This window comes from Anolis sagrei, chromosome 6 (genome assembly GCF_037176765.1).
Source record: "Anolis sagrei isolate rAnoSag1 chromosome 6, rAnoSag1.mat, whole genome shotgun sequence".
Lineage (NCBI taxonomy): Eukaryota > Metazoa > Chordata > Lepidosauria > Squamata > Dactyloidae > Anolis > Anolis sagrei.
The window spans coordinates 117730877-117743061 of record NC_090026.1 but is presented as its reverse complement, the minus strand read 5'-3'; the positions used below and the strand labels follow the sequence as shown (position 1 = coordinate 117743061).

Sequence of the window (12185 nt, the reverse complement as noted above, 5' to 3'; positions counted from 1 at the left end):
TTTTGCTGAGTTCTTTTCTGAGTGCCAGATAAGGCAACCTGTGGCTTGCTAGGTTTATTTTCTTTCTCCCCCACTATGCAAGCATTGCATGTAGCTTTGCCTGGTAGTTATCAGAGTGCATGATTGAATTTTATGCTTAGTTCCAGATTAGGTTTTTTTCTCCTGCAGGAAAGTTATCTCTGGAAGGTAACTTCAATTTCCATGAAAATGTATGACAATATTAGGCATAAGCCATCAATGAATTTAAATATTTGGAATTTTAAAATTGTTATTTGTAAAAATGTATTATTACAGAGGCTAGAATTCTGTGATGTTCATTTGGATACACATATGCCTCACAGTAAAGTTTTAAGACTGAGTTTCCAAATTCAGTTCTTCCCCTCTGGTTTTTGTTGCTTCTGTTGGTATGTTGTCAGACATTTTGAAAGATCTGGTTCACTTTTAGTATTCTAAGACAATTTAATGCTAACATATGGTGTAGTTTCTTTGAAATCTTTATGTAAGAAATACAAAGAGAGGCAGAAACTTCTGTGGTGGTGTCATTCCGTACAATACATATCTCTTCCTTCTCTAAATGGTTCCTAATTGAACTGCTGTGCTTGGTTTTTGTAGTGGTGCTGCCTGTTGGGAAAACTACCATGCTACCTTTCTGAAGGTTTATAAACAACAGTGTGAACCCCCCCCCCCCCCCACAACCTACGGATCCTAATACTTTGTTTGACCCTTTCAGGGGGAGTTGGTACACAGAATCTAACACTGTTGGTCATGTATAGTTGGGAAATTAAGAATCTTAAATCTATCAATCTATCTATCAACAAATATGGAGCACAGATTCATTTAGGCTGACAAACTGATTTAGTTAGAGAATGTATAAAGCAGTAACCTCTCTCTGTAAGTTCTTGCTGTGGGAATGAAGTCTTGGAGAAGCAGCCCTCCTATGTGTTCCATCAGGGAGAAAAATACACTGTGTGATAAGATTGAAGGAGGTTTTCTCTGCTATGGCATTCTACTTGTGGAACACCTTCTCTTTAATTTGTGCAAACACTGCTTCAGTCTGTTGCTTTTGTATCAAAGCTTCTGTGTGCAGATGTTTATGGTTTTAAGCTGGTTTAACTTATGTAACAATCTATCATGCTGTTTTATATATTTCCAATGTGATTAAATTATTTTTTACTCTTCCTAATTTCACATTGTTCAAATGTTTGTGTTCTAGCTTGAGATCCTAGGTGTAATATAAATATCTAAATTAAGAACCAAATAAGAAATGTTAAGCAATGTGAAAATCAAAACAGGAAGCTAAAAATCACAGTGTTTCCAGATATTTTTTTACAATTGGCTCTCCACATTTGTGGGAGTTAGAGAAACAGGAACCCCACAAAAGTGGGAAAATAGTAAATACTGAATAGTGGGGGCAGAGCACCATGGCTTCTGTTCAGTACAAAAAAGCATGACTCGCTCCACAGCCTCTTTTTTTAATGTCAGGATCGACTTGAGAAACTTCAAGTCGCTTCTGGTGTGAGAGAATTGGCCGTCTGCAAAGACGTTGCTGAGGGGCTGCCCGGATGTTTTGATATTTTACCATCCTTATGGAAGGCTTCTCTCATACCCGCATGGGGAGCTGGAGCTGACAGGGAGCTCATCTGTGCTCTCCCCAGATTCGTACCTCTGAACCTCAGTCCTGCCGGCACGAGGATTTAACCCATTGCACCACCGGGAACTCGGCCCACAGCCACTGCATCCCTCCCCGAGCCATCTGCACATTCACACATCAGCAGCATCCTCAGGAGGCTGGTGGGAGGAAATTCATCACTGCTGCATCCACCTCCTTACGATGGGGATGCTGTATGAATGTTCACATGGCACATATAGCAGCCCCATCTTTGTAAGGGAGGTGCAGTGGTGTCAGGGATTACTTTCTCCCTCCCACCTCCTGAGGATGGGGCTGCTGAATGTGTACATGCCCCCATATGCTCTTGACAAGACAGAAGGAAAGGGGGGTGGCGCAAGAGGGAGGAGCTTGATCTAGTTAAGGAGTAACGCAAGATTGCTAATGATCAGAACTGCAAATACAGTATTAGACCATGAATGTAGAGAGCCAAATGTATACCACAAAGTATATGCAGATGTTAAGATTTTTAGTGCTTGTTTTCTGTTCTCTTACAGGTGTGTGTCTTGGATGTTTTAGTACTTGTTTTCTGTTTTGTTACAGGTATATGTCTCGGGTTCATGGTATGCATCCCAAAGAGACCACACGTCAACTTAGTTTAGCAGTGAAGGATGGCCTTGTTGTTGAAACTTTGACAGTGGGATGTAAGGGATCAAAAGCTGGTATTGAGCAAGAAGGATACTGGCTGCCCGGAGATGAAATTGTGAGTATATTTCCTGCAAGAATTTACATCACATTTCCTGTTATGTTGACGATCTGCTATTAGCAGTTCCAACTAGCAGCTAGCACACAGGGGCCTTAGTAGAGTTTGCTTCTTAAATGTCAAACTTTATAGGAAACTAATTTCTTTAATGGTCTCTTATAGCTATCACAAGTTCATTTTTCAACCTATAATGTTTTAGATCCAAACTAATGATGGGTTAGAGTGTTAAAGATGAATAATAATAATAATAATAATAATAATAATAATTTATTCAGCGTGCTGCCACTGTACAAAAACAGACAATACAAGCAGACAATCGGGCATACAATGTGGTAAAAAGGGGAATATGTGACAATAAAGGGACTAATACAAATAGCAAAACAAATTTATCTAGTTATACATAATGTAAAACTAAAATAGAATCCCAAAGACACTAGAAAACAAAGCAATCTTTATCTGAGACATAAAACAGTGCTTGTAGGAGCAGTCTGCAGATATTTTGAGAAAGAGTTCCAAGGGTATGAAGCAATAGGGCACAAAGGATGAAACAAAGCGGAGGAGGGGAGGACATACAAACCCTGAGCTAGGAAAAGATCAAGGAAACAGTCATGTAGGCCTTTAAGAATTACTATAAGATACTTCCATTGGATCCTAAAAAGACAGGGAATCCATGAAGAGACATAAAAATGGGGTGACATAATGAAAACATTTTTAATGCAAAAGCGTAGACATTGTTTATATGCACCAAATCAGTATACTCCAGGAAATAATGCCCGACTGCTCACTGGAGAGAATGATATTAGAGGCAAAGATGAAGCACTTTGACCACATAATGAGAGGACAGGAAAACTTGGAGAATGATGCTGGGGAAAATGGAAGAAAATGGGAAGAGGGGCCAACCAAGTTCAAGATGCATGGATGTTGTCCTTGAGGTGACTGGCTTTACCTTGAAGGATCCATGAGGTCACAAAGAGTTGGAAGCAACTGAACGAATAAACAACAACATTTTTAGCTAAGGCTTATCTTAAGGAATAAAAGCATTAGATGACAATTACTGACAAACAAACCCACCTCTCCCTTTCAACAGCATGCTGCATAACTGGCTTTTGCAGAAAGTCTCCTGAGTTTTAAAAGTGGTTTGCTAATGTGACACCATTCATCTGCCATTAGAAAACCATAAGTGTACAGAACTGCAGTGTGATTCATTGGATCATCCATATTATTTAAATCAAATGTATAGCTTAAGGGGACTGCAGGAGGGAAGGAGGAATGTCACATCATTTGGAAATGTCCATTTTGTTCCATAAAATGCCCCTGTTGGTCATTGTTGGAATTGCTTTGACGAAGGATGTCTGTTCATACATTCTTTTTCAGAAGGGCCCTGGATGAATGGCATCACAGGAGTTACTGCTGGGAGGCTCATTGGGTATAGAAATAGGACTTGAGTGGCCAGTTTATGTCTTAAAGTCTTATGGATTAGAAGAGCCCAAGACCTCTGTCTGGCCGTTTGAGATCAAAATCAGCTAGATGCCCTAAGACTTTTCTATCAGATTGAGAGTACTAGGTCATACTGCCTGAAACTTCAGCTGTGGTTTACATGTTGTTGCATTCAGTTTATCTTGAAGCTGAAAAAAATTGTGAATCAATTCTGATAGTGATTTAAATCCTGTTGTTAATCTTTACTAGAGTAGACCAACTGGATTTATTTATCTGTTGAGTCACTATTCAACAATTAATTGAATAGGTCTTCTCCAGCTGGAACTAATAAACAAAATGAGAAAAAAATAAACATATTAATTGGAGCATTCTTTAAAAACAAAATTCAGACACATTTCAACTTTAATTTAAATCTGAATGCTTGCAGTATTTTAATCAGTATACCAGAGACTTGCTGAAAGTTGCAAAATAAAGTTTTTCATGGATAGCATTTCTGTACAGAAAAAAAATTGGAATCTCCCAGACCTGAGCAATTTTGTGTATTGGAGGTGAGAACTAATTAGCCTTTCCCTCTTCAGTGTATATGTCCAGTGCTTAAATACTTAGACTGACTTCCTCTATTCCCTCTGTTTCCTGAAAATGTTCCCTGTTACAATGGGAGTGGACACAGAATAGAAAGAATAGAGGGAGGTACACAAAGGCTATGCTCATAGGAGATGTTGGGGTTGCCTTTAAAAATGCTTAGCTTAGAATGATCTAAGATTGCTCTATACAGGAAAATCTATGTGCATGCGTTCACAGGCAATCATTTGAAGAACCATTTTTACAAGTAAGCAACAAAGGAAAGGGTTCTTCAAGAAATAAACAATAAAATCCTATTGTTAAATAAAATTATGCACTTGAAAGATAAAGCAGTAATCTCAAATAAAGCTAGTTTCATAAAAAGTAGTAAGTTCCATAAGAAATAGATGCCCAAAAACCTATAGAGAGATATGGTTCACAAAATCTAGATGTTTTGAAATGATACCATACCAACTTGGACCAAAATGCTTGAACTTTGCAATGAATGGTACTGAAGTTGTTACACATAACTGTGGTGCTTATGGCACTCCTCCCAGATATTTATAGTCAGGATTGTCTGTATTTTGCACTAATAGGTTTTTTTTTTATTGAGAAGATAGAATTAATAATGAGTAGAAGTCAAACAAATTGCCCATATGTTTTCTTAGTTGGCATACTTTTACACCATAACTAGTCAAAGGAAGGTAAATGTGCTTTCTATGAAATTGAAACCCTGCCTCATAATCTTTTGAAATATTTCATGTTTCGTAGATTTCAATAGGCATTGCACATATTCTTATCCATATAAGATATAGAAAAAAGTGAACTGATATTTCTGAAATGCTGGATTCCACAGCAAATATAAATTTCCATGGCATTTTGGTGCTTGCATGGAAGCACCAAAATTATGCTTCCCATAATTCGAAGTCTTGTAGGCAAGTATAAGAAGAAAAAAGTAGTATACAAGAACATTCTTCTAACATGGGAAATAGCTCTCACTTTCAGTTATTCTTTTACAGCAGCAATAGGCAAGATCAGTCAATTTTTTTGTATACACCTTCCAGACTCCCTGCTGCTCCGCTACTAAAATTCAGTGGCACATCCAGAACCCCACCTTCAAAATGAACATGTCTGCTTTTTTAAAAAGGCAGTCTGGGAACACATACCTTAGGGAGCCTTTTGACACTTCAGAAACCCACTGGCAATCACATGTATTTGTTTTAATTGTGTAAGCCACCTTGACTCAGTATCGGGGAAGTAGAGTGGGATATAAATGAATAATGGATGGTGATTAACCAAGCTGAATACGACAATGGTTGTGTTCTATTTTATTTGTGAAAAGTTAAACTAAAACGAAGAATTACTGTAGTGTGTTGTGCCATATTTTTTAAGGGATAGCATCACAATCATAAAATTATGGACACTTGTATTTGATAGTTCCCTTGCATAGCCACATGGTATAATATCATATTAATTTCACCCCACGTCTTTTGGAGTCAAAACTGTCCATGCCACGGCATCAGATGAGATATGCAATGTTGCTTCCACTTGTGTGCTAGTACATTGACTCTCACCCATTTTCTCATTTGGGGAATTTTTCCTTACATAGGAATTCCTGATTTGCTTCATAGTTACTCAGCTGGTACTGTTACTTGTCCAGTTAGTTATAGCAACAAACCAAAAGCATAATTTATTTACAAAATATGAAGAGTAGTAGGTCTCTGATAATGCGTAATAAAGGGAATACCATCTTTCATTTCTCGAGGGTTTGATACCACAATGGGACCTGTCATGTAGATATTTCTTTCCACTGTTATGCTGAATAATTTTAGACATTAGTTCTTTGCTTCTTCAAATGTGTTTTCCTAATTAATTTAATTCCCCAGAAAAATTTCAGGTGTTTGGGAAAATATGTGTGCCTGGGATGCTGTCTGTAATAGTGCTTTCCCCATCTCCATGTTTCAATTTTTTTTACCTCAGATGGGTTCCAGTACAGAGACCATGTGTGTGTTTTTTGTTTTCTTTATTTTGAAAGGCCTACAGTATGCAGCCTTTCTCCCGGACAACAGCAAAAATCAAGGTGAACAACTTTTGCACTATGTAGTCTTAATTTCCTGTTATAGTTTCTTTCTGTTGTACAGTAGGATAGATTAGATTACTGCTTCTTCAGTGTTCAGGTCATTGTATGAATAATGTTAATCATCCATGTTCCTTGCAGTTCTGCATTTGGCCAGTACAGTCAGATGCTTAATTTTTTCTTCTTCCTCCTCCTGGGGAGCTGGAAGTGGTTGCTCACATGTTTTGCCACAAGATATGAACTTGCAATGGTTTCCCTTTTATCCGCTATTTTAGGAGTAGATGATGACACCTGGTGGTAGTGTTTGCAAGTGCAAAGGAGATTTTTTTGTTCTTTTTACATTTTGAGAAGTATTGTATTTTCCATCAGTTCATAAGGAGATAGTCAAGTCATAGAAATATGTCATGTATTGTATGAAGAAATTATCTTAAAGATAATCATGTACACAAATTTTATAAGGACCTTGAAATCTCTATGGAGAATACACATGATATCTACTATGAGACATTTTTCTGATTTTCACCTGTTTGCCATTAGCATTCATTTTAATGGCCTCAGTTTTGCTACATATCTTCTGTTTATTCTATTAAATTTTAATTATAAACATGATGTTTTAATTATCTGTTTTATTGTTGTTGTTTTTAATGAAGTATCATATCAGAAATACAAGGTCCCAACAAGTGGCAGTCAGATTAGTCTTGTATCCCCTGGGTCACATACGTAGTGTGCCCTCCAACTTCTTCCTTCTTTGTTATGGCTGTGCCCATTCACCTCTCTTTGTAACTATTTCCAGAAATAATCATTAAACCTCAATGATCAAAATCTTTTGAAATGCACATATTGCCATTGAGTTAACAATGCATTTATGAAGAGCATAGTTGGATTATATCTCTGTGAATAACTTCTGATTATCAATACACTCTTAAATACAGTGATGCTCAAATTTAAGTTACTCTGTCATTTGGAGTATCAGTAACCTGGATCAATTCAGCCTGTGCTGCAAGATAATACTCTTTGCCTGTGTGGGTGATGATTGGCTGCAAACTTGGATCAGTCCCAGTATGTTGTCCAGATAAACAGAAAAGGTTACGTCAGAGCAAGAGCTTTGCAGCAAATGAAGCTGGAGTGTACCACTTGCTGCATACCTGAGTTAGTTAGATCTTGTTTGTTAGGACACGGCGTGAAAAAGTGCTTAAACATAATTAAGCTAGAAGATACTACAAGAGATTTCCTTATAATCTGTGGTTGAGGCCACGCATGGCTCACAGCTCTGCAGAATTCCCCATCCTAGCAGCAGTCAAGCCCTGTGAGGGCAGTTACAATTATTAAACAGCCAGGAGAAGGGAGGAATTGGACTGAACAGCAAAGATCTACCTTCATTTTCCACAGCAGTTATACAGAGAGAGTAGAAGACAGTATAATCCTTGGCAAGGTAGAAGGCAGTAGGAGAAGAGGAAGACAGCCTAGCTTATGGATAGACTCAATCAAGTAGCCACAAGGCCGAGTTTGCAAGTCCTGAGTTGATGGTAGAGTGACTTGGATGTTTCTCATTCAGAGGGTCACCAAAGTTGAAGTCAACTTAATAGCGGTTAGTAACAACAGTTTTACATATATCTCTGTCACTAATAGGAATTTGATTTACATGATTGAAATACCATTAGTGGCTTGGCCATTGCAATTTTATCTTCTTGTTTTGTTGTTTATTATCTAATTGCATGAGTTTAGATGATAGAGTCCACCTAGATGTTCTTCTGCATAAGACCCCTCTAAAATGAATGGGAGTTTTACAAGGTTCTTGTACAGTTTTCTTTCACTTCAGTGAATTAATACAGAAAGATTTCCGGTTAGGTTTTTTTTTTTTCTTGTTTAATTGGCTTTTTCCACTGGTGAGTATTAATCAAAATTCATACAATAAGGTGTGTGCCTTGAAAACGCTAATTTAAGTTAACATTATGCTAGCTTTGTTAAACATATATCAAATGTAGAATGATTTCTTTTAAAGGTATTTTGATCCAATAGCTTAGTGAGTTATAGATTCAATATACTTTCCTAGGAAGGTTCTGAGAAAATATAATGGAAATCAAAACGGAAGTCTACATATTTACTTTATAGTTGTATGGCTCAAATTGCATATTTCTTTGCCTTTTAATACTATGAGTCTGAGTCCTTTAAAAATAATTTAAATAATTTAAAGTTTTGATATTTTAAAGACAAAAAATAGAATTCTAAAGAGCTGTTTACACTTGGTGATGGCTACCACAACAGTGCTTTAAAAGTACACAGGGCAACAAAATCCTCATGACCAGTTTGAGTCCATGGGCAGATATTGCAAGGACCTTACATGTACATTTAACCAATCTGAATATATATGCTATATGAGGCATCTTTCAGATTGCCTGCCATCATGGAAATCACAGCCGTATGCTATATACCAAGGTGACAATTGTTCATACAAACCTTTACAGCATCTTTGTGTGAATGGGACTCCCCACTTATTCCTAAAGTGCTAATGAAATATCAGCTTATCCCTCAAATCTGCCATCATAAATATAAACACCACCAATATATATAATTTTAGATTAGTCTTATAGAAGTTTTTGTGCTGAAATCAGAACTGTGTTTATTTTTTCTCTATCATGTGTAATTTTTTGCAATGAGGCTAATCAAATAATTAATACAGTTATGCACTGATATCAATAGAATCTAATTAACTACAGGCCAACAAGTATTTTTCATGAGATATAATTTTAGATCATTCTTATAGAGTTTTTTGTGCTGAATTCAGATCTGCGTTTATTTTTTCTTGATCACATGTAGTTGTTATGATGAGACTAATTGAATAATCAATGGATTTACACACTAATATCGATAGACTCTAATTAACCACAAGCCTACAAGTATTTTGCATCAGATATGATTTTAGGTCATTCTTATAGAGTTTTTTTTTTTTTTTGCACTGAATTCAGATCTGTGTTAATTTTGTTTCTATCACATATAGTTTTGCCAAGACTATTCAAATAATTAATGCATTTATGCACTGATATCAATGAGATTCTATTGATTTCAGTGTGTAAATGCATTAATTATTTATTTAGCCTCATCGCAAAAACTACAAGTGATAGAAAAATATTAACATAGTTCTGAATTCAACGCAAAAAATTTAGAAGAATGATCTAAAATTATATCTGATGAAAAATACTGGTTAGCTAGTGTAAGTAATGTAAACATTTTGCCAATTTAAGCATTACTTCATATGAGAAGTGAACCTCAGCACTTCGTCTGTGTAGGTGTGAGGCTTTGGGTACATTTCTTAACTATTGGGCTGCTCTACAGACACTATTTATAATCTTGCCTCCCAAGCACCTGTTTGTGGAGCTTCCCCATGAAGCTGTCCTGGTAGGTATAAGGTTCAAAATTCCAACTGGAATCTTTATTATCTGTTATGAATAAGCTGAATGCTGTAGACATTACCTAGCATTGTTAAGTGTGGTTCAGTAAGTTTATTTCAGTGGGAATTAAGTTAAACCAGATAGAAGCTTAACTTGACCTGCTCATATGGATTCTGAATACAGATGAAGTCCATATATAGAGATTAGCAATTGAAGATCACTGGGGTACATTTCATTCTTTCATTGCTAAACTTTCTCTCCTTGAAAGCAAAGTGTTTTAAAGGATACTTTATTTTGGCTGAATTGTGCACATTCGAAGGAAAAGGGGTCGGCTTAAAAATATACTTTTATTATGAACACTCCTTAAACCTTTGGCAAACTGTCTTATAGAAAGAAGCATTGAAATTGAACCCCCCCTCCCCCCAACCCCCCCCCCCTGTAAAATGGCAGATGAGACCCCAAAGTGGATGGGGAAGTGGGTCAGACTTCATAGTGAAAATCTAAGAATTTTTAAAGTTGACTATTACATTCAGTTCAAAGCTTGGAGAAGCTATTTTTAATACTTATTCCAGTCACCATGCTGCCAAGGGGAATCTGGAAAATGTATTCTAAAACAATAAGCTTTCCAAGTAATTGTAAAACATTAAAACCTTGCCCCCACACTGCCCATGGCCCAGGGTCATGGATATACGCCACACCTACTGTCCCCAGACCAATCTGTTTGCTTGGCAACTGTCTTGTCTCTGAAAGTAGTACCCATTAGGGGATATTATTTATAGATCATTTATAGAACAAATAGATACTTTAAAGGACAAGCCGTAATTGCTGAAGAAGAATTGGTTGTGGAGTAGCAGTTTTCTTCTTTTCTTTCTTTTCTAAAAACCTAAGACTAGGACAGTCCTCAGATCCCTTCTGAACTTTTGCTTCAAACAGCAAGAAAAGGATCCCTATCTTTATGTCCATTGCAAGGGGGAACTTATTAATGGGATGGCAAAAGGTTAGGCATTACAATTTACTGATGTAATGCAGTAGGAGTATTCTCATCATCTTTCAAGGAGACGGGGTCACTGGGATTAATACAAAGATTCTATTATGCATGGCAAGAACATTTTTTTTCTAATAATGGGGTATTTTTTTCTGAATGGCTGGGATCGTGTCATATTTATTGTGTTTGTGATGCTAACCAGATGCTCTTAAAACAAGATTTAAAGCCTGAGTTCTTGAAAGGTTAAAAGTGTGTCGTGTTCTGTTATTAAGATTCCTTAAATTTATTTATGGGATTTGGATATGTCCCCCTGAAAACAGCTGGACTTAAATCCACAAAGGAGGTGCAGTATCAGAAATGTAAAATGTTTTTGGCTGTTCAGATATTGACAGAATGTTCTATCAAATTATTTTGTATTTTTTGTAGGACTGGGAAACAGAAACTCATGACTGGTATTGTTTTGAATGCCATTTTCCTGGAGAGGTGTTGATATGTGACCTGTGTTTTCGTGTGTATCATTCCAAGTGTTTATCTGATGAGTTCAGGCTTAGAGACAGCAGTAGTCACTGGCAATGCCCAGTTTGCAGGGTGAGTACCTCTGAGCTTTCTTGTGCTGAATAGAGGCTTGGTATTTGTTATTTATAGTTTCTAGAAGATGTTTCTGGCCAGGAGAAATAATCAGCTTTGCCTATCGCAGTATTAATGCATGTGTAAAATGCAAATCCAGAAGTGTGATAAAATCTGGATGTGCCTGGGCAAAATCTTTCAGAGCCTGTAATCAGTGAGCATCTTTTGACAACAATTGGAGCAAATGTTTTACTGGATTGGCCTGGAAACAATTAAAAAGTGCCATAATCTGGAATTTTAGAAGTGCCCAAGCGAATCTCCAAATCATTCCCAACCGATATTTGCCTTAACTGGGCAATCTGTCTCATCTTAATACCAGAACAACCCCACTTCAATTCAGTTCAAGGTGCATTGCTGTTATGGACACAAATCAGATTTCTCCAGGGAATCCACACATACACAACCACAATACACACAGAAGTATATGAATCAGCTATTTTCTATTTTGCATTTTCCTGGATGTTTGGTTCTTTTGACATTTGCCCAACCATATCCAGATTTGGGTTAGTTTTTGGATTCTCCCATAAATGAAGATGACTAGATTGAATATAAAAAGAATTTTAAACACTCTGTGCATATTTGAGTAAGTACTCCAGAAGGTTTGCATTATGCCATATGAAAATACTTACATTTTATCTTCTGGGCTTTACTGATGTTTATAAATGCTATATAATATTGTGGGCTGAGATCCATGAGAAACAATTTTATTCAAACATTGTATATCACACTTTTTAAAATAT

General features: G+C 36.7%; 1 protein-coding gene across 5 annotated transcripts in view; it reads left to right on the top strand.

Moving 5' to 3' along the window:
• The window catches only part of ZMYND11 (zinc finger MYND-type containing 11), a 99318-nt gene that overhangs the window by 61494 nt on the left and 25639 nt on the right, over positions 1-12185 (top strand). For 2 of the 5 annotated variants that reach the window (XM_060782560.2, XM_060782561.2), the window contains exons 3-5: positions 2210-2369; positions 6403-6447; positions 11245-11406. In XM_060782560.2, the coding sequence (XP_060638543.1) occupies positions 2210-2369; positions 6403-6447; positions 11245-11406 (367 nt within the window). The remainder of the gene's footprint in view (positions 1-2209; positions 2370-6402; positions 6448-11244; positions 11407-12185) is intronic. The other 3 variants (XM_060782563.2, XM_060782564.2, XM_060782565.2) reach the window with 3 other exon arrangements.